The sequence below is a fragment of the Pelophylax lessonae genome (assembly GCF_965119305.1).
Source record: "Pelophylax lessonae genome assembly, chromosome: 13".
NCBI classification, from domain to species: domain Eukaryota; kingdom Metazoa; phylum Chordata; class Amphibia; order Anura; family Ranidae; genus Pelophylax; species Pelophylax lessonae.
Window position 1 is genome coordinate 188,720,618 of NC_138780.1, and position 23,318 is coordinate 188,743,935.

Here is a 23,318-nt window from a genome sequence, read left to right on the forward strand (position 1 = left end):
ATCCCAAATACAGGAGTCAAGAATTAAAGTGGTTGTAAAAGCTGAAGGCTTTTTATCCGCAGGAATTCTATGCATGAAGCAAAAAACCTGTGTGCAGCTCCCCTCACAGCCCCCCCCCCTCCCCCCAATACTCACCTGAGCCCCCTCTTGATCCAGCGATGTGCACAGAAGCCTCAGCTGTCCTTGGACTCCCTCTACTCATTGGCAGAGACAGCAGTAGAGCAGGGCTCTGGAGAGAGCACTCACCAGTGCCCCCATAGCAAGCAGCTAGCTATTGGGGGCACTGGTCAAGAGGGAGGAACCAGGAGTGCCAGGGCACTCGCGCCCCCTAGGCTGAGGTGCAGGATCACGTGTATATATATATATACACACGTGATCCTACACAGGAGGGCCACCCAGTAGCAGTAAAATATGCTATAGGGCAGTCCTGAAGCAGTTACCTGTATAGTATTTAGGGATGGTGGCAACCTCCTGCCCCTTACAGAATGAACCATGTTTTTTATTAAGTGGCAAATTTAGGATGCCCAAATCCAGCCTGCACATCGATCATTCCTCCAAAGCATCCATCCTCAGCCAGGGTCTCCCAGGGTTCCTCCAAAGGTTGCTAGGGGTCCCTCGAACTGTGGATGATTGACCTCCCATTTTATTGTGCCTGCATAGTTCCAGGACCAACATCACTTGGCAGAGCAAGCAGCATGGCACCAATTATCTTTTTTGCGTTCTGTAAGAGCGGCATTCTGACCACTGACCACCAGGGCTGCTGTTAGAAAGAACGGGGCCCAGGCCCAATACAGCCTACCTTGAAGGCGCCATATATATATATATATATATATATATATATATATAATTATCATTAATAATAAAAACATAGATTATTATTAAAACATATACACATATATATATATATATATACACACACACACACACACACACACACACACACATATATACACACACATTATATATATATATATATATATATATATATATATATATATATATATATATATATTTTATTAATAATAAGAAAATATTATTATTATTATTATTATTATTATTAATAAAAATAGATATTTGTATTATTAATAAAAAATGTATATACATTTTTATTAATAATATCGATTTTTATTATTAATAAAAATAGATATTATTATTATTAATAATAATAAAAAATATATATTATCATTATTAATAATAAAAATAGATATTATTAATAAAAATGTATATACATTTTTTAAATTAATAATAAATATATATTTTTAAATAATAAATTATTATTATTATTATTTTTTTTAATGTTAAAAACGTTTACAATTATTTTATTGTGCAATTTTTTTAAACTATTTATTACAATGTTTAATTATTATTATTATTTTTTTTTATACATTATTTTTTAACAGGACAAGGAAGCCTGCAGCACTGTGTGTGGGGGGGGGGGGGGGGTACAGTGAAAGGAGGCACACAAGAATCCCGTGGGGGGGGAATCAGAAGCAGGCAAAACCAGGAGTGGGATCGGTGTCGGAGAAGCAATTACAGGAACGATGCCCTGTGTGTGTGTCTCTCCCTGCAGCAGGTGAAAGCTGGCAGCAGGGGGAGAAACTGACTTTCAGCAGAGAGCCACATAGGGCTTCCTTCTGTAATTGCCCCTCTGCCCGACTGCACTGATTTCCCATGCTGTTGGGGCCCCCCTGTGTGCCCGGGTCCCCTACAGGACGACTGGTGACCCCCCCCCTATCAGCAGCCCTGCTGACCACCAATGTATATGAGCATTCTTCCCTCAGATCCTCAACAAATTGGTTTTATTAGGGGTTCCCTGAGACCTAAAAATGATTGCAAGGGTTCCTCTGGTGTTAAAAAAAAAAAAAATGGTTGAGAAAGGCTTCTCTAAAGCATTTTTTCTTTTTAACATAGAGGAACCCTTGAAATAATGGTCAGGTCCTAGGGAAAAAAATACTGCTAATAATTTATTTATTTAGATAGAAGAATGAATAAAACAGAATATGAAATGTGGTCTGAACACAAAATGTACCAACTCAAAACACAGCACTGGAAAATGGAAAACAAGCCACGATCAGGACTCACCTTGCACAGCCAGACCAGCCAGCTGAACGGCCTGCTCCAGAGTACAGGGGATCTTCCCCTCCAAGATGTCCTTTTTCAGCTGCAGGTAATACTGGTATCTGCCAGAACATAAGAACACACATGAAAGATACCATAGGGTTACATTTACTAAAACTACCTTGCTTCCCCAAATGAGACCCAGCGTGATTTTTGGGGAGGGCAGCAATATAAGCCCTACCCCGAAAACAAGCCCTTGTTAAGTCCTTGAAAAAAATATAGTATGAAAAGATTATATAATATCCAGGGTGTCTCCTTTTGTAACTTTATTGTTGAAAATACCTTATTTACAGCACCGCTGGGCGCTCACGTGACCCACCGGAGATCATCTTCTAATCTATTCTCTCGGCTGATGCCAGTGGCCCCTCACTCTACAGTGCTCCGAGCGAGGCAGACGACAGCGGGGATCTCAGCCCTTCCCCGGGCAGTGCTAGTACCTGGGAAGAAGAGCTCTGGTGGATCACGTGAGCGCCCAGTGGAGCTGTAAATGAGGTTTAAAAGTTACAAAAAGGAGACTCACTGGACATTATATAATATTTTTACAAAACGGATTACATATTTTTACAATGACTTTAATGAAGGTTTATTTTTGGGATTAACCACTTTAAGACCGGAAGGATTTGTCCCCTTACTGACCAGGCCACTTTTTTCAACTTGACACTGCGTGACTTTAAGGGAAAATTGTGCGGTTGTGCGATGCTGTACCCAAACAATATTTACGTCCTTTTTTCCCACAAATAGAGCTTTCATTTGGTGGTATTTGATCACCTGTGCGATTATTTTTTTTGCGCTATACACAAAAAAAGAGCGACAATTCTGAAAAGAAAATCAATTTTTCACATTCTGCTATATAACATTCCAAAAAAAAATTTTAAAACCAAAATTTGTAACATTGTAGGCCAATTTGTTTTCTGCTACATATTTTTGGTAAAAAAAAAAATTGCAACAAGCGTATTTTGATTGGGTTGTGCTAAAGTTATTGCGTCTACAAACTAGGGGAAAGATTTAGGTTATTTTTATTTATTTATTTTTTTACTAGTAATGGCGGCGATCTGCAATTTTTAGCGAGACTGCGACATTGCGGCAGACAGATCGGACCCCTGACTGACATTTTTGACACTTTTGGGGGGACCAGTGACATTACTACAGTAATCAGTGCTAAAAAATACGCTAATGATGACTTCTGAGGGGACAGGGGGAGAGAAGACCGGAGATAAAGAGAAGACATCCCCTGAAAATAAACCCTAGGGTGTTTTTTGTAGCCAAAATAATATAAGATACAGTCTTATTTTTGGGGAAACACGATAGAGAGTGCAAAACCAATCAGCTTCCAGGTTTTTTTTGTTAAAGCTTAATTGAACAAGCTGAAGTTAGAAGCTGATTGGCTACCATGCACAGCTGGACCAGATGTCGATTGCTCCAGTTTTAGTAAATCTACCCCTATGTGTCAAAAAGGAAGTTTCCATTGATATTATTCAGGAAATATATAGAACCCCTTGTTCATTTTAGAAGGTTGGCCTTTGAGTCCCAAGTGCTCCCATTGTGGTGAAGTCCAGAGATGGTCCTTTCCATCTCCTTTGGGAATGTTCTAAGCATGTACAATAATGTGAAGGTGTTGTGTAAAATATTAACATTATATTAAAAATAATAAATGCATTTCAAGTATATTATAGGATATTTATAGGTTCTAGAAAATTGAGCTAATATGAGGTTGGGGCTTAGTAGGTCATTGTTTAATCGACAGGAAGGCAAGGCCTCGCCCATCCACCGACAACAGGGGAGTGGATATCGGCAGTGAACACAAGTTTGAAACTGGAACGGGCGACTAAATATGGAATTTCTTTTGGTAAATGTAAAAATGACTTTTTTATTTTTTTGCTTTTAAGTGTAAATGTGAGATCCGAGGTCTTTTTGACCCTAGATCTCACAATAAAGAGGCCCTATGCTGCTTATTTCTTTTACAAGGGATGTTTACGTTCCTTGTAATAGGAATTAAAGTGGTCAAAAAAATAAATAAATACATTTAAAGAGAGTGTAAAAATAAAAATTAAAAAGCAGAACAAATAGGGAAAAAAAAAAAAGACAACATTTAAAGCGCCCTGTCCCTCCGAGCTTGTGCACAAAAGCAAATTCATTAATAAGTAGTGCCAAACTTGACGTTTTGAATACTTTCACAAGCAGAGGAGGGATTTGGGGTCTTTAAGACCCCTGATCTCTCCATAAAGAGTACCTGTCACTGCCTATTACTATCACAAGGGATGTTTACATTCCTTGCGACAGCAATAAAAGTGATCAAAAAAAAGTTTTTAAAAGTGGAAGCTAGGAGGCACTGTGGGCCTCTATGGGAGGTTGAGTGGTACTATGGAAGCTAGGAGGCACTGTGGGCCACTATGGGAAGTTGAGTGGTACTATGGAAGCTAGGAGGCACTGTGGGCCGCTATGGGAGGTTGAGTGGCACTATGGAAGCTAGGAGGCACTGTGGGCCGCTATGGGAGGTTGTGTGGCACTATGGAAGCTAGGAGGCATTGTGGGTCGCTATGGAAGCTAGGAGGCACTGTGGGCAACTATAGGAGGTTGAGTGGTACTATGGAAGCTAGGAGGCACTGTGGGCCGCTATGGGAAGTTGAGTGGTACTATGGAAGCTAGGAGGCACTGTGGGCAACTATGGGAAGTTGAGTGGTACTATGGAAGCTAGGAGGCACTGTGGGCCGTTATGGGAGGTTGAGTGGCCCTATGGAAGCCAGGAAGCACTGTGGGCAACTATGGGAGGTTGAGTGGCACTATGGAAGCTAGGAGGCACTGTGGGCCACTATGGGAAGTTGAGTGGTACTATGGAAGCCAGGAGGCACTGTGGGCCGCTATGGGAGGTTGAGTGGCACTATGGAAGCTAGGAGGCACTGTGGGCCACTATGGGAAGTGGAGTGGTACTATGGAAGCTAGGAGGCACTGTGGGCGCTATGGGAGGTTGAGTGGCACTATGGAAGCTAGGAGGCACTGTGGGCCGCTATGGGAGGTTGAGTGGCCCTATGGAGCTAGGAGGCACTGTGGGCCACTATGGGAGGTTGAGTGGCACTATGGAAGCTAGGAGGCACTGTGGGCCACTATGGGAAGTTGAGTGGTACTATGGAAGCTAGGAGGCACTGTGGGCGCTATGGGAGGTTGAGTGGCACTATGGAAGCTAGGAGGCACTGTGGGCCGCTATGGGAGGTTGAGTGGCCCTATGGAGCTAGGAGGCACTGTGGGCCACTATGGGAGGTTGAGTGGCACTATGGAAGCTAGGAGGCACTGTGGGCCACTATGGGAAGTTGAGTGGTACTATGGAAGCTAGGAGGCACTGTGGGCCGCTATGGGAGGTTGAGTGGCCCTATGGAGCTAGGAGGCACTGTGGGCCACTATGGGAGGTTGAGTGGCACTATGGAAGCTAGGAGGCACTGTGGGCCACTATGGGAAGTTGAGTAGTACTATGGTAGCCAGGAGGCACTGTGGGCCGCTATGGGAGGTTGAGTGGCACTATGGAAGCTAGGAGGCACTGTGGGCCACTATGGGAAGTTGAGTGGTACTATGGAAGCTAGGAGGCACTGTGGGCCACTATGGGAGGTTGAGTGGCACTATGGAAGCTAGGAGGCACTGTGGGAGGATCTGCAGCTAGCTGAAAGCCTGGAAGGAGGGAGGCAGCAGCTCAGCAGTAGGCCACGACCTGGGGTTAATAACTATAGAACTGAAAGAAAAGCATTTTTATTGTTCCTCCTACACACCTTTCACCAGGGTGCTCACCCAGCTCCCAGACTGCAATGGACATAGGAAAGACGTCCGAATGTCTACACTCCAAAATTATCCACTTTATACAAATACAGTATATACAAGGCAGAAAAATACACAGTAAGGGAGAGAGAGAGGATGATGCGTTTTGCGTGTTCAGAACTTTAAATTATGAATAAGCACTGAAAGCTCAAAATGCGCTTCAATGCTTGACATGAGGTTTCTTATTCTATCCTATGATGCCTGTTCACACATGAGCTTTGTATTGCTTGAAAATTACATGAGCTTCTTTGGGGCAGAGTGTTTTTGGACCCTATAGACTTCAATGGGAGCACTTGAACACACCTTGAAAACTTGAGGAATGTGTTTTTCATGCAATTTCTTGCCTCTACTTCTCCTACTATCTACTGTAGCTTTCTATTGGCTACAACAGCCTTTCTCAACCTTTTCAAACACAGAGGAACCCTTGAAATAACTTTCCGGTCTCAGGGAACCCTGCTAAAAATTCCTAGATCTACAACGCATGATACATTAGTGTGATGGTCAGTGGGAGGAATGTGGCCATTGGGAAGAATTACCCCCTTACAGATAGCTAAAAATAGCAATGGTGTCAGTGGGAACTTATTTTAGTGGCTGAAATTGCTCATTGTTCAAGGAACCCCTAGCAACCTCTGGAGGAACCCAAGGTTTTCGTGGAACCCTGGGTGAAAAACCCTGAGCTACAACAATGCTTGAAAACACAAGAACACAAGGGCACTGTTCCAAAAAAATGCTTGAAGAAGCTCAAGTATGAACCTAGCCTGACCAAAAATACTTATCTGACCTTTAACCTCAATTTCAAAAACATCCAATATGCACTGGTTTCAGTGTTTTAGACACATCCGAAACTGCAGAGGAGGATCTGAACACAAATACTGCACTGGAGGAGTCCCAACAGATGCCCAACAGGCCTGATTCCTGGCAGCTAGGTGACCACCATACCCAAACATAAGAGAGTTCTAACAAGTCTGGAGAGCCTCATACATGTTTGTAAGTGAAACTGTTGGTTACCAATGGATTTACTGTGATATGATTGGAAATGATATGGTTTCTATAAAACAAGAGGTCGCCTTGCCCTCACCTTGTGATTTCTTGCTGCAGTTGGGAGACAGACGGCACGTAGTACACCACTCCGAAATACACCGTCGGCTCCAAGGCATATTTATCCAGCTGTTTCTTCAGCGGTTTTTCCAGGTCCACCCAGCGCTGCTGGTTCTGTTTGTTGTAGTACCACAGGCTGAAATATGTCACCTGAGAACAGGAAGCAGATAGACGTCATCACTCCCGTCAGCGCACTTCCTGTGTGCACAACCACATAAACGTCCTTCTGCTACAAACACTCATGCATGGAAAGTTGATAGATGCTAATTTTGCCCCACAAGGTGATCCAGGGAATTGAAGTACAGTGGATATAAAAAGTCTACACACCCCCCTGGTAAAATCTCAGGTTTCTGCGATGTAAAGAAAATGAGACAAAGATAAATAGTTTCAGAACTTTTTCCCCCTTGAACCACTTGCCGACCAGCCGCACTAGTTTTACTGTGGCAGGTCGGCTCCGTCTTGCGAAATGACGTACATGTATATTGCTTCGTAAGACAGCTAATGGGGGGCGCACACACGTGCCGATTGGACATGGGGAGCCAATCACCGGGTCCAGTGGATGCGACCACTCCCCATTGGGACAGAACGGCGGTCTTCCGATGTAAACATGGCATACCGCTGTTCTGTCAGTGATGAACACAGAGATCCTGTGTTCCTCCTATTTAGGAACACAGGTCTCTGTGTTCATTCAGTGAGCCCCCCCCCAGTTAGGAAGCACCCCCTAGGTACACATTTAACGATTTGATCGCCCCGGATGTTGACCCCTTCCCTGCCAGTGTCCTTATTACAGTAACAGGATAAGAGAGGGCACTCATTTACGTAGAGCGAGGTGTTATATGGCCAACATCCCAAGTAAACTGCAAAGGAAAAAAAGCCCTGGTAAGGAACGGGACTTTAAAGTGGTTGTAAACCCAAAAAGTAAAAAAAAAAAAAAAACCTGCAAGACAAAGGCATAATGAGCTAGTATGCATCGCATACTAGCTCATTATGTATTACTTACCTTAGAACGAAGACCCGACACGGACCCCCGGACATTGCTGCGGGCGCCGCCATGATCCCTCGTCGTCTCTTCTGGGTTCGGCGGCTCCGGCGCTGTGATTGGCCGGAGCCGCGATGACGTCACTCCCGCGCATGCGCGACTTTCCGGCAAGCTCCCAGCAAGCAAAACTGAAGGTCTCCCCGGACCTTCAGAGCGCATGCGCCGCTCGCGTGAGCGGCTGCATGCACTGCAAATATCTCCTAAACCGTGCCAGTTTAGGAGATATTAATTATACCTACAGGTAAGCCTTATTATAGGCTTACCTGTAGGTAAAAGTGTAAAAAAAACATGATACTACCGCTTTAAGGGCCGAAATAACACCACAATTTTTACAATGTTATATAAATAAACATAAATATTTCCCCTAGTTTGTAGATGTGATAACTTTTGCGCAAACCAATCAATACACACTTATTGGGATTTTTTTTTTTACCAAAAATATGTTACAGAATACATATTGCCCTAAAATGATAAAAAAAAAAAAAAATTGAAAAAAAATCGCAGAGGTGATCAAATACAACCAAAAGAAAGCTCTGTTGCCCAGGTGTGCCTTTAGGTTTCTTCAGGGGTGCCTTGCTAAAATGCCTATAAATTGCCAAAAAATTGTATACAAGCTGGTTTTTGGATGAAGGCTGCCTTTTTAGTTACACTAAAGCTGGATACACACTATATAATTTTCTTTAGACTTTCCAAAACCATAGAATATGAGGTCAGACCTAAACACTTTTCATTTGTATGCAATTAGACTGGCCCTTGCACTACATAGTTGAAGGTAAATCTAAAGGAAATCTACCAACAAAAAAACTTGTATAGTGTGTATTAGTGATAGACCGATATGGTTTTTTCATTGCCCATACCGATATTTTGGGGATCGCATATCGGTATCGGCATCACATCATTCTGATTGTGCATTAACGCATAATAAACTGCTGCAGTAGTGCACTCACTCACTGCAATAATTTTAAAATCACTACTGCAGTGCAGTCAGTGCAAAACTGCTAGAAAAAAAAGCTAGACAACAGCAAGACAGTGGATTGGAGTTGGACTGGAGTCAGTGGACTACTTCTGCAGTAGGGCACTCACTGCAACTACTGCAGACAGTGCAAAACTGCTAGAAAAAAGATAGACAACAGCAAGACATTGGATTGGACTGGAGTCAGTGGACTACCGCTGCAGTAGGGCACTCACTACAACTACTGCAGTCAGTGCAAAACTGCTATACAAAAAAGCTAGGCAACAGCTAGACAGTGGATTGGACTGGAGTCAGTGCAAAACTGCTAGAAAAAAGATAGACAACAGCTAGACAGTGGATTGGACTGGAGTCAGTGGACTACCGCTGCAGTAGGGCACTCACTACAACTACTGCAGACAGTGCAAAACTGCTAGAAAAAAGCTAGGCAACAGCTACACAGTGGATTGGAGTGGACACTACTACTACACTTTTCAATACTCCCAGTTGAGTAGAACAATATTATACTGCAGAAAGCAGAACATATCAGCATGTCCATGGTCACCTAAATGGCTTCCGTTTTGTTCATACAATGCTGCCACTTCATTAACAAGCTCAGGAGGAGAGGAGGACAGAGGAGCAGAGAGAAAGAGGTATCTTCTTTTGTAGAGTGCCTTATTTCCTTTCCACCACTGAAGAGGATCACTTCTTCTGTCAATTACTGGTTCCTTCAAATAGAGATGAAGTTCATCACCCAGGCTCATTATTGCAGATTCAGAAGAAACTGAATCCTCTGCACGAGGCCCCAATAAAAACACTGCAAATGTCCTGATCAAATCGACCATGATGAAGAGGATTCTCTACTGTCCGTTGACGTATTTTTGGACATTTTTCTGCTTTTGCAGCATGCTGCTCTTTCATTTTATAAAAATGCTGTTCTGGACTTGTCTTTTCGGCAGGAACCTCCTGCACCTCCTGTTGAATATCTTCTGTCAGCCATTGTTTTGCCTTAGCCAATACATCATCACAAGAGAAAGCATGGTTCTTGTATCGAGCATTCAAAAGACTTGCAAGCACAACATTTTTAATCTCTTCATGCTTCTCAAAACATATATCAATCAAAGCTCTTTGGCTTGACAGACCATCATTTGAAAGTTGGAGGGTGTTGTGTGACAGGACACTGATGTCTGACATATCAGCAAGCCTCATTCCTTTCCGCATGTTTGCTCCACTGTCTCGAAGTAGCACGAGCATCACTCGGTCTTTGTTGATTCCCCAGACTTCAAGCATGCCTAGAAACATTTCTCTACTGTACTCAGTGTGGGATCCTTGCATCACTTTTGTATTCAACACCAATGGCCTTTTTGTCCATCTGCTGTCACTGAAGTGGCTGGCATATAAGAATCATTAGGGACTCTGACTCTGTCCTGACGACCAGCAGTCAGTCGTGAATGAGAGTGAGTTGCCAGCATTCTCTGGTTGCAGCATAGCTTTTACTTTGTCAACAACCTTTTGGTAAATCTTTCCCAGCATTTCGGTTCGATAATACTTCTCACTCTTTAGTGTGTAGCTTGGCTCAAGTATGGACATCAACCGCTTAAATCCGGAGTCAGACACCATTGTAAATGGCTGGTTATCAGTGACCATCATCTCTGTGATTACTCTGTCCAGCAGTTGGGATCTTCCATCTGAATCTAGACAGTGACACGTTTTTTTCAGAAACAGATCTGTTATTGTTGCCTGGGATAGTGGAGGAGGTATTTCTAAATCACATTGATATTCATTTTGTTTTTTCTGTGCTGCATGATATAATTGATTATGATCACCTCTTAGATGGGCCAAAAGATTTGACGTAGTTTTTTGCAGTTACCGATCCCATGTTTATATTGTTTGTGCATGTGTTGCACACTGCTGCTTTTATTGGAAATGGTTGAGACGAGAAAGTCCCAGACCACACTTTTACTTTTTTCTGTCCTCATCCATCTCCATTGCAATTTGAAAGAGACAAAAAAAAGTTTAAAAAGTGGCTGGCTGCTAAAACCCTGCCCTGCTGTGGGTGGCTTGCTGGCACCCTGTTGTGGGTCGGTCGGTGGCTGACACCTGGCAGTGTGGGTGGCTTTCTGGCACCCTGTTTTGGGTCAATGGCTGATGCCTGGCAGTGTGGGTGGCTCGCTGGCACCCTGTTGTGGGTTGGTGGCTGACGCCTGGCAGTGTGGGTGGCTTGCTGCCACCTGTTGTGGGTTGGTGGCTGACGCCTGGCAGTGTGGGTGGCTTGCTGGCACCCTGTTGTGGGTCGGTGGTGGCTGACGCTTGGCAGTGTGGGTGGCTTGCTGGCACCCTGTTGTGGGTGGCTTGCTGAGTTGCTGGCACCCTGTTGTGGGTCGGTGGCTGACGCCTGGCAGTGTGGGTGGCTTGCTGGCACCCTGTTGTGGGTTGGTGGCTGACGCCTGGCAGTGTGGGTGGCTTGCTGGCACCCTGTTGTGGGTCGGTGGTGGCCGACGCCTGGCAGTGTGGGTTGCTTGGTGTCACCCTGTTGTGGGTGGCTGGCTTGCTGGAACACTGTGGTGGGTGGCTGGCTTGGTGTCACCCTGTTGTGGGTGGCTGGCTTGGGGTCATTCACCCTGGCCTGTTGTGGGTGGCTGCCTTGCTGGAACACTGTGTGGTGGCGGGTGACTGGTTTGGTGTCATCTGGGTGGCTGGTTTGCTTGAACCCTGTTGTAGAGGGGGGGTGGCTGGCTGCTGGAACCCTGTTGTGGGGTGGGTGGCTGGATGCTGGCCTGGCACCCTGTTCTGTTGTGGGTCGGATGGCTAGTGGCTGGCACCCTGTGGTGGGTGGCTGAGGCCAGGGCCTGTGGGTGGCTGGCACCATAAGCACCGTGACCGGACTGCAGCTGGCTGCACACGAGGCTGTCCGATGCATGGGAGTGGGAGGGCGTGCAGCGCGCGGTGAAATTACGTCACGTATGTGCCGCGCAGGCTTGGGAGGCGGTCTTAGAAGGCAGAACGTGTGCAGCGCAACATACACAATGACGTCACGAAAATATCGGCAACTTCAGAGGCCGATTCCGACAATAAATCACCTCTAACGTTGGGTGTCCTATTTGGACTTGTGGATGTTGCGGTCTTATGTAAAACTTTTAGAACAGCTTTTACATTTTAGAATTGGGAGCCTCGAAACTGTCCATAATTTTTAAAGGGTGCCTTGACTGAAAAAAGGTTGAGAAACACTGGTTTACATTATACAATAAAAATCCCAGTCCGTGTCACACCGTCTGTCCGCTCTGCTCCTTCATACATCACATACAGAGTATTAATGCTAAACATGTTGAGACTTGCCTGCTTCAGGGTCTCAGATCTTAACAAATATCCATCTGTCTCCTTGCCAAGAGTTCCCCACCTCCCATTCCACCGTACGAGGCCAAAATTTCTCTACTACAATATATCATAGCCTCTACTACGAGTCGACTCTAATGGGGAACTTGCAGCCTCGGGTAGGTCTATGGATAAGGCCAGCTGATTGCAGAACTCTTGAAAGTCTGCTGAATGCCTTTGCAGGGCATTTGCTGCTTAGGCCCCTTTCACACGGATGGATCGATCAGGTCTGCCTGTCAGTTTTTAAGGCAGACCCGATCAGACCATTTATTGCCCTATATGGAGAAACGGACGTGTAAAAGTACACAAAAAAGATAAAGGTGTCCACTAAAGGTGTGATATACAGAAAAACCTCTGATTGCAAGCATAATTTGTTCCGGGAACAAGCTTGTAATCCCAAAGCACTCTTAAAGCAAATTTCCTTTTTTTCAATTAAAATTTCCAATCAAAGCATGGTTTGTGCTCTGACATGCACTGGTAACTGTGGGACCTTATATAGACAGGTGTGTGCCTTTCCAAATCATGTCCAATCAACTGAATTTACCACAGGTGGACTCCAATCAAGTTGTAGAAACATCTCAAGGATGATCAGTGGAAACAGGATGCACCTGAGCTCAATTTTGAGTGTCATGGCAAAGCCTGCGAATACTTATGTACATGCGAGTTTTTATTTATTTTTTTTTTTTTTTTTAATTTGCAAAGATTTCAGGGCCAGCTCACACCACATGCAGTCCAGTGCATTTTTTTTCTGCATCAAAAATGCATGGAGGTTATATGGTTTCCAATGGCATAGTTCACACCGATGCTTGTAGTTCCAGTGCGTTCTAGTTCCAGACAAAAAAAAGTTAGAACATACTGCATTTTTCCTGCACTAGAACGCTGTAAAACGCATCACAATTGCACTGGAACCCACATATCCTTATTTAAGGTTAAAAAGGAGGGAGGGAAAAAAATGCACTGGACTGCAGCAAAAATGCATAAAAAATGCATCAAAAACAAGCATGCAAAATAGCATCTGGAACGCATCCGGACTGTGTTTCTATGGTGTGAACTGGCCCATAAACTTCTTTCACATTGTCATTATGGGGTATTTTTTGTAGAATTTTGAGGAAAATAATTAATTGAATCCGTTTTGGAAGAAGGCTGTAACATAACAAAATGTGGAAAAAGTGAAGCACTGTGAATACTTTCCGGATGCACTGTATACTGCTACATATTTTTGGTAAAAAAAAAAAAAAATCTCAAAAAGCGTTGATTGTTTGGCGCAAAATTTATAGCCTCTACAAAAGAAAGGGATATTTTTATGGAATTTTTTTTTTATAAGTAATGGTGGCAATCAGCGACTTATAGTGGGACTGCAACATTGCGGCAGACAAATTGGACACCTGACGCTTTTTTGGGGACCAGTGACATTATTACTGTGATCGGTGCTAAAAAATATGCACGGTTACTGTACTAATGACACTGGCAGGGAAGGGGTTAACATCAGGTGCGATCAAAGGGTTTAATGGGTTCTAGGAGTGCTTTCTAACTGTGTGGGGGAGGTGCTCTGACTGGGGGGGAAGAAAGCTATCGGTGTTCCTACTTAGCAAGAAACACAAGATCTCGGTCTTCCTCCCTGTCAGAACGGCGATCTGCCTTGTTTGGATAGGCAGACCGCCGTTCTGTGTTCCCTCAGGAACCATCGCGGGTGGCCGGCAGACATTGGGTCCCCCAATTGGCTCCTCCTTTAGCCAATCAGCGCACGATCACGTCTCCATCAGTTGACTTCTGTCAGATTCCACCAGGGTCTTCCTAGTGAGGGAGATGTAGACTCACACGGCTTCTGGGCTTGGGCTCTCTCCCACAACTTCCTCCCTGCTTTCTACTGTGAGCTTTCTCCTGACCCAACTGGATCCTTGAACTTAGGCAGGGCCGGTTTTAGACAAAGTGGGGCCCTGGGCAAACCAAAAAGTGGGGCCCCAAATTTGCGGACATGGTACAGGACATGTCAGGGGCTGTGTGGACATGGCACAGGACATGTCAGGGGCTGTGCGGACATGGTACAGGACATGTCAGAGGATGTGCGGACATGGTACAGGACATGTCAGGGGCTGTGCGGACATGGTACAGGACATGTCAGGGGCTGTGCGGACATGGTACAGGACATGTCAGGGGCTGTGCGGACATGGTACAGGACATGTCAGGGGCTGTGCGGACATGGTACAGGACATGTCAGGGGCTGTGCGGACATGGTACAGGACATGTCAGAGGATGTGCGGACATGGTACAGGACATGTCAGGGGCTGTGCGGACATGGTACAGGACATGTCAGGGGCTGTGCGGACATGGTACAGGACATGTCAGGGGCTGTGCGGACATGGTACAGGACATGTCAGGGGCTGTGCGGACATGGTACAGGACATGTCAGGGGCTGTGCGGACATGGTACAGGACATGTCAGGGGCTGTGCGGACATGGCACAGGAGATGTCAGGGGCTGTGCGAACATGGTACAGGAGATGTCAGGGGCCAGGGGAGGGCTGGCAGCCTTAGGCCTGGAGGGCAAGTCTACTCAAGTGGCCCGTTGAACCACTGAATCAGCTCTCCATCCATGCCCACCTGGTTTTATATTGGGTATTGATGTTATGAAGCAAGACATATATGACATGGCATGACCCCGATCTGTTGAAGAGCCAATGCAGCAACTCATTATGTGTCCAATCACAGCCGATCACGTGTAAATGTGGAGAGCCAGATTAGCAGCATCCTCGCAGGGGAGACCTGTACAGGTAATCAGAGCACAGCATTACAGTGCAGCCTCAGCATTGCCCAGCAGGTGACGCCAGTCTGTGTCTATCAGTGACACCAATCAGTGCTGCCTTTCAGTGCCCATCAGTGCCTGCTCATCAGTGCTGCCCATCATTGCATCAGTGCAAAACAGTACTGCTTATCATGTGGAAGAAATGGACTGGATGGCGGCACTCCAATCATGCTATGACTAAGCACCAGCTTGGGTGTGAAATGCGTTAGCTGCCAGTGTCATCATCTCCGCTATGGTATGATCATCCTTCATGTATTTTTGTATCTTTTTTTCTTCAATAAATGGTTCATTTTTTTGGAGTGCCACTATCCAGTCCATTTCTTCCATATGCTTCTGTTGAAACCAGGGCGTGCACCTGAATTTCCTTTCTGAGGCTGAACTTTGAACGGAGGCTTTTTGTCCTGGAGCAACACAATGTCTTGCTAGTACTGCTTATCAGTGCCGCCCATCAGTGCGGCATATTAATGCCTCCACATCAGTGCTACCTATCAGTGCCTATCAGTGCCCATCAGTGCGGCATATTAGTGCCTCCACATCAGTGCTACCTAGAAAAACATTTTATCCACTTCTGGACAGGAAGGTTTTGCCCCCTTAAGGACCAGGCCATTTTTTGCAATTCGGTACTGTGTTACTTTAACTGACGATTGCGCGGTCGTGCAATGCTGTACCCAAATACATTTTTTTGTGCTATAAACAAAAAAAGAGCAACAATTCTGCAAAAAAAAAATAAAAATGTATATTTTTCACTTTCTGCAATATAACATTCCCAATTAAAAAAAAAATTAAAATCAAAATTTTTCATAATTTTAGACCAATTTCTATTCTGCTACATATTTTTGGTAAAAAAAAATCCCAATTAGCGTATTTTGATTGATTTATGCAAAAGTTATCATGTCTACAAACTAGGGGAAATATTTATGTCATTTTTATTTGTTTTAATTTTTTTACTATTCATGGCGGCAATCAGCAATTTTTAGCGGGACTGTGACATTGCGGTGGACAGATCGGACTCCTAACTGACATTTTTGACACTTTTGGGGGGGACCAGTGACATTACTACAGTAATCAGTGCTAAAAATATGCACTGTTACTGTAATAATGACACTGGCAGGGAAGGAGTTAACCCTGGGGCGATCAAAGGGTTTAGTGTGAGCCTAAGGGGTGTTTTCTAACTGTTAGAGGGGATGGTATTGTGAAATGAACACAGAGACCTGTGTTCCTAAAAAGGGGGATAATAGGAGCTCTGTATTGATTTCTGAGAGAACAACGGTCTGCCATGTTACAACAGCAGACCGCCGTTCTCTCTCCAAGGGGAGTGATTGCGGGCGCCTGGTGGCAATTGTGTCTGCTGGCCCCCATGGATTGGCTACCCTGCTGGCGAGTGGGCACACGTCCCCAGGATCGCTCCTTTGGACCGCCGTACATGGTAACCTGCTGACCTGCCACCGTATAAATGTGGCGGCTGGTTGGCAAGTGGTTAAAACATTTTTTTTTTTTTTTTTAAGCAAACATCACCAACAGAAAGCTTGAATTGTGTGTGGGGGAAAAAAAATGATAAAACTGTCATATAGGCACAGTGTAGCATGACCGCGCAATTTTCATTCCAAGAGGGACAGCGCTGAAAGCTGAAAATTGGCCTGAGCAAGAAGGGGGTGACAGTGTCCAGTAGGCAAGTGGTTAAACAAGGCTGGGGGAGAGGTATTCTGTAGAGATGGAGTGGGAAGAAAGAGTAAAGAGGGGAGAGTGTGGTCACAGGTCACTCACTTGTACAGTCCCAGCAGCAGCCTCACTGGCTCAGTCAGCAGATTCATGTTTAGGATGTGACTGTCGGATGCCTCATGTTTAGGATCTGAAGTTTCCAGCGTGCACAGGGAGAGAGGGGCGGGAGAAGACAGAGCAGATCTGTTCTCCCATTTGTGTAGAGGAGGGGGGAAGGGCTGTGCTCTGCAGGGATACAACACTCTCAGCCCTGTCACAGGACGATCGGCTCGTAGCTGCAGTGAGTGAGAGAGGCGTTCTGTCACTGCTCCTCCACTCTGTTAACCCCGCGCTGGAGCCGCCCGAGCAGTAGCACACCACCAGTACCGGACATGTGCAGCTCTGCGCTGCCAGCACAGCGGCCCATTTACAGGGAATCCAGGCGGCCCAGGGGGAAATTGCCACCTTTCCCCCCAGGCCAGTCCGCCCCTGTCAGGGGCTGTGCGGACATGGTACAGGAGATGTCAGGGGCTGTGCGGACATGGTACAGGACATGTCAGAGGATGTGCGGACATGGCACAGGACATGTCAGGGGCTGTGCGGACATGGCACAGGAGATGTCAGGGGCTGTGCGGACATGGCACAGGAGATGTCAGGGGCTGTGCGAACATGGTACAGGAGATGTCAGGGGCTGTGCGAACATGGTACAGGAGATGTCAGGGGCTGTGCGGACATGGCACAGGAGATGTCAGGGGCTGTGCGAACATGGCACAGGAGATGTCAGGGGCTGTGTGGACATGGCACAGGAGATGTCAGGGGCTGTGCGGACATGGTACAGGAGATGTCAGGGGCTGTGCGAACATGGTACAGGAGATGTCAGGGGCTGTGCGGACATGGTACAGGAGATGTCAGGGGCTGTGCGGACATGGTACAGGAGATGTCAGGGGCTGTGCGAACATGGTACAGGAGATGTCAGGGGCTGTGCGGACATGGTACAGGAGATGTCAGGGGCTGTGCGGACATGGTACAGGAGATGTCATGGACATCTAAGGGGACAGCAGGAAGGCACACTCTCAGGCTCACCTGAAATCACATCATGCTGCTGCTGGCGCGTGTCTGTTGTGTGGGACAGTGTGATAGGAGGGATCGGCATTGGCGCGCCCGTTGTTATCACTGTCAAATATATTCCAAAGAGAGCCATCACTTAGTATTATTAATATATATTCTAAAAAAAACTATATTTAAAATAATATAATAATTATATATCTTTTTTTTTTTTTGGATAGATGGACGGATGGATGGATTGATGTCTCACCCTATATTATGTGTGAGGCAGGAACAGGTTGCCAGTAATATATGCAGTGGTAGGGCAGGTATTTGTGGCATCACTTACTCACACAATGTCAGGCTATGAAGTGGTGCAGTCAGCGGGGGTAGAGGGGCACACAATACCCTCCTGTGTTCTCTGCTCCCCAGAGCCCTGCCAGGGAGGGTGACATTAGCATGGAGACAATGCTGTGACGCCGGGTCCCCTCTGCCTATTGTGAGAGGACAGACACGTGTATGGGTATGTAGTGTCATTGAGCGGGGGGGGGGGGGTGGCAGCGTCTTTGCAGAGACCTCCAGCAGGCAGCCACACAGCCAGTCACAGTCTGTTGATCCACCCGCCATGCAGCCGCCCCGTGACGTCATGCCGCTCACAGCGGCTGATGTAGAAGAGTAAATATCGGACGGACTGTCCGTCACTCTATCTGGAGCGCAGCGGGGGCCGGGGGCGGGGCTGCAGCGGCATCATCACAGCGGCGCGGCTCCAATGCTTAAAGCGGCGCTGCGGGCCTGTGTTAAAGCGGCGATGCGGCCCCATGTTAAAGCGGCGAGGCGATGCGGTAGGCCAGTCCGGCCCTGCCGGGGCCCCTGGACATTCGGGGACCTGGGCAGTTGCCCAGTTTGCCCCCCCCTAACGCCGGCCCTGAACTTAGGGCTTGTAAATAGGACCTCTAGCTAAGCCTAGCTGGTACCTCAGTGTCTTTAGCTTAGCTTTCTCCCAGACTTCTGCCCCAGGGCAGAGCCCCTGCACAGGGGTCTCCTCCTGCAGGACTGGACCCAGGAACACCAACTCTGTTACCCAGGCCTCTGACTACTTATGGACTATCCCTCCACTTTCTGGACACACCTCCCCAGGGATTAGCTGGAGTTTAGTAAATATTCAGGATGCCTCTTCTGTTCTCCTCCTATTATGCTTCTTAAAGCCTCTAAAACCAGGGTCTACAAACTTTTTAAACAAAGGGCCAGATTATGGTCCTTCAGACTTTAGGGGGGGGGGGGGGGGTTGTAGCCATCTGAAGTAGAAAATGTCCCAGCATCAGTTGGAGTAATCCATGCCCCATCTTTTGGTGTCAGCGAGAGGAATTGTGCCCCATCATTGGGTAGAATTGTGCCCCTTTGTCGGTGTCACTGGTAGGAATTGTGCCCCATTGTAGACATCATTGGTAGGAATTGTGCCCCATCGTTGACATCATTGGTAGGAATTGTGGCCCAACGTTGACATCATTGGTAAAATTGTGCCCCATCGTTGGGAGGAATTGTGGCCCAACTTTGGTGTCGTTGGGAGGAATTGTGGCCCAACTTTGGTGTCGTTGGGAGGAATTGTGGCCCAACTTTGGTGTCGTTGGGAGGAATTGTGGCCCAACGTTGGTGTCGTTGGGAGGAATTGTGGCCCAACGTTGGTTGGTATCGTTGGGAGGAATTGTGGCCCAACGTTGGTTGGTATCGTTGGGAGGAATTGTGGCCCAACGTTGGTTGGTATCGTTGGGAGGAATTGTGGCCCAACGTTGGTTGGTATTGGGAGGAATTGTGGCCCAACGTTGGTGTCATTGGGAGGAATTGTGGCCCAACGTTGAGGTCATTGGGCCCCATTGTTGGTTTCATTGGCAGGAATTATGCCCCATCAATTGCGTAATTGGAAGGAGTTTTTCCCCGTCACTGGTGTCATTGGGAGGAATTGTGCCCCATCATTGGTGTCATTGGGCCTCATCGTTAGGGTCATTGGCAGGAACTGTGCCCCTTCATAGGTGTCAGTGAATGAAATATTGCCCCAAGGGCTGAACTGAAGCAAGCAAAGGGTAGCAGAACAGTGGCCTGTGAATCACTTAGCAGCCCTAAGCAATCAATTCTTGCTCCATGGTTTAGAGGAGCTAAACTATATTCACCTAGCAGCCTACTCTAAACTAGGAGGGCGCTACATCTAGTAAAAACAACAAAAAAAAGTAGAAAGTGTACATTGCATTAAGGGACAACCCAACACACAAAGTAAGAGGGTAAAGAAAAAATATAATGTACGGGGCGAGTGAAGTTTCTTTTTTATCAGAACAGCGCGCCAATTGGCACCATTTCTCTATGCTCAGGGAATTGCGCACCATACGAGTGCTTCACCACTTTATTTATAAAAGCCGTGCCGTTCTTTTCCTTCAGCCGCCCACGCACTGCTCTGGCGTACCCCAAAATACGCTCCTTAATGACACAGACATCCAGGAATGATGTGAAGACACATTTAGCCGTTCTTGCACGAAGAATGGCATGCCAATCGGCTGCCCAGCTACGTTAGTCATCAACCACCGGGGGCCATGAATCACATAAACCCACATTGGCCCGGTACAAAAGCAGCGGGCCCAGGAATAGCAGGTCTCCATCGGCCGCCTTCCCCTCTCTTCGGCGGAGGACAATGAGCCCATTGTGACATCACAGAGAGAAGAGCCATCACAATACTACAACAAAGAATTTGCTTAGGGCTACACGGCTTTCCAGTTGGCCGGGGTCCAGGGCGCCCAGCTCGCTCACTGCCCAGGAATGTGTTGCACAATAAATCTCTCTGCATACCAGTCATTTTTTGTTTCTGCAACTTGCTGAGTAGGTGGCCCAGATCTTGTTTGTTTGTCAGCCGCAGCTGCTGGGAAAACAAAGCAGCGGATCCCTCGGGTGCGCACGGCGTGGCTGTCAAACGCGATGGCCTGTGATGTCAGGTGCGCTGATACTCAGGTGTTGGCAGAGACACCTTTTGTGGGTGAATTCCTGAGACGTTCTCCGGATTCCAGACTTTGCTGTTATCTGAATAGTTTCAGTGAAACCAGTGAGTCATCTCTGCAGATAGTAAGAGGCTTTTCCTACAAGTGGAGGTACTCAACACTATAGAGCAGAGATTCTCAGCCTTTGTAAGACTGGGGCCCAGTAAATCCTTCACAAACCTTCCACAGCTTAACAGTGGCAAAATAAATACATAAATAAATATGCTCATATAATAAAATGCATAGTATTAAAAAAAAAATAATTTATTATATATATATATATATATATATATATATATATACACACACACACACACACATATACACTATATATATATATATATATATATATATATATATATATATATATATATATATATATACACACACAAACACATATTATATATATATATATATATATATATATATATATATATATATATATACATACATACACACACACACACACACATATACATACATATACACACACACACACACACACACACAATATATATATATATATATATATATATATATATATATATATATATATATATATAAATTTACCACTTGCCTGCCTGGGCCTTGTCACCCCCTTTCTGCCCAGGCCAATTTTCAGCTTTTAGCGCTGTCACACTTCGGATAACAATTGCGTGGTCATAAAACACTATACCCAAAACAAAATTTTTATCATTTTTTTGAGGCAGATAGAGCTTTCTTTTGGTGGCATTGAATCACCACTGGGATTTTTTATTTTTTGCTAAAACAAAAATAAATAAATAAAATACATACATAAATAAAATAAATAAATAAATAAAAGAAAAGAAAAGAGCAAAACTTTTTTTTTTTTTTCTTGGTTTCTGTTATAAAAATTGTAAATAAGTAATTTTTCGACTTCACTAATGTGCGCTGATGAGGCTGCACTGATGGCCACTGATGATGCTGCACTGATGGGCACCGATATTGTGCACTGATGGGCATCGATGAGGAGGCACTCATGGGCATCATTGGGGGCACAGATTGCCAGTACTGGTGGGCACTGTTGGGGCTGCATTGATAGGACACGAATGATCAGTGCCAGGACTGTCAGTGCAGATGTACCCTGTGTGGATTTGCTGGGATTCGAGTTCTCCTTTTCTTCATGGGTTGTCAGCATGAGGGGAGGATTGATAACCGGCAAATCCTGTTTTACATCCGTAATCAGCTTGTGATTGGACACAGCTGATCATGTGATAAAGAGCTTCCGTGATTGGCTCTTTACCCTGATCTGTGATCCCCCCACTCAGTAGTAACCCTCAGCTCTGCTGATCCCCTGCTCAGTAGTAACCCCCCCGCTCAGTAATAACTCCCAGCTCTGCTGATTTCCCTCTCAGTAGTAATTCCCAGCTCTGCTGATTTCCCGCTCAGTAGTAGCCCCCAGCTATGCTGATTTCTCACTCAGTTGTAACTCCCAGCTCTGCTGATCCCCCACTCAGTAGTAACTCCCAGCTCTGCTGATCCCCCGCTCAGTAGTAACTCCCAGCTCTGCTGATTTCCTACACAGTAGTAACTCCCAGCTCTGCTGATCCCCCGCTCAGTAGTAACCCCTAGCTCTGCTGATCCCCCGCTCAGTAGTAACTCCAACTCTGCTGATCCCCCGCTCAGTAGTAACCCCAGCTCTGCTGATTTCCCTCTCAGTAGTAACTCCCAGCTCTGCTGATTTCCCTCTCAGTAGTAACTCCCAGCTCTGCTGATCCCCCGCTCAGTAGTAACTCCCAGCTCTGCAGATCCCCCGCTCAGTAGTAACTCTCAGTTCTGCTGATCCCACGCTCAGTAGTAACCCCCAGCTCTGCTGATTTCCCACTCAGTAGTAACTCCCAGCTCTGCAGATCCCCCGCTCAGTAGTAACTCTCAGCTCTGCCGATTTCCCACTCAGTAGTAACCCCCAGCTCTGCTGATTATCTGGCTTTCTAATCCTCCTCTCTCTCTCTGGTCCCCGCTCATCTCCTGCTATATTGCTCCCATACTGTACACCACCAGTGACATCTGCTAGTTTCTCCTGCTCTGGTCCCCTAGCTCTGCTGATCCTCCACAGCTCAGCCCTCACTATCCAATCCCATTCACCTTCTGCTATAGCGTTCCCATGTTGCACACCGCGTGTGCCGTCTGCTAGTTTCCCTACTCCAGTCCGGAGCCTACTCACCTTCCTGCTGCTCCACGCTGCACACCAGATGTGATGTCTGCATAAGAAACTTCCAGAATATATACACATGAACTGGAAGGGACTGCTGAGAACGTCTTTATGGTCCGCTTGTTTAATTTCCCAGTGCATGCTGGGATCTCTCATGCCTCTAAAACAAAGCGAAGCGAATGCCAAAAAAAACCCTCTCAGAAGCTCT

At 46.0% G+C, this 23,318-nt stretch overlaps 1 protein-coding gene across 1 annotated transcript in view; it reads right to left on the reverse strand.

The window, feature by feature from the left end:
• PTPN21 (protein tyrosine phosphatase non-receptor type 21) overlaps positions 1 to 23,318 on the reverse strand; it is a 77,171-nt gene that overhangs the window by 52,228 nt on the left and 1,625 nt on the right. The window contains exons 2-3 of the mRNA XM_082275316.1: positions 6,998 to 7,167; positions 2,083 to 2,180 (exon numbers count right to left, since the gene is read on the reverse strand). Of these exons, the coding sequence (XP_082131442.1) occupies positions 2,083 to 2,180; positions 6,998 to 7,167 (268 nt within the window). The remainder of the gene's footprint in view (positions 1 to 2,082; positions 2,181 to 6,997; positions 7,168 to 23,318) is intronic.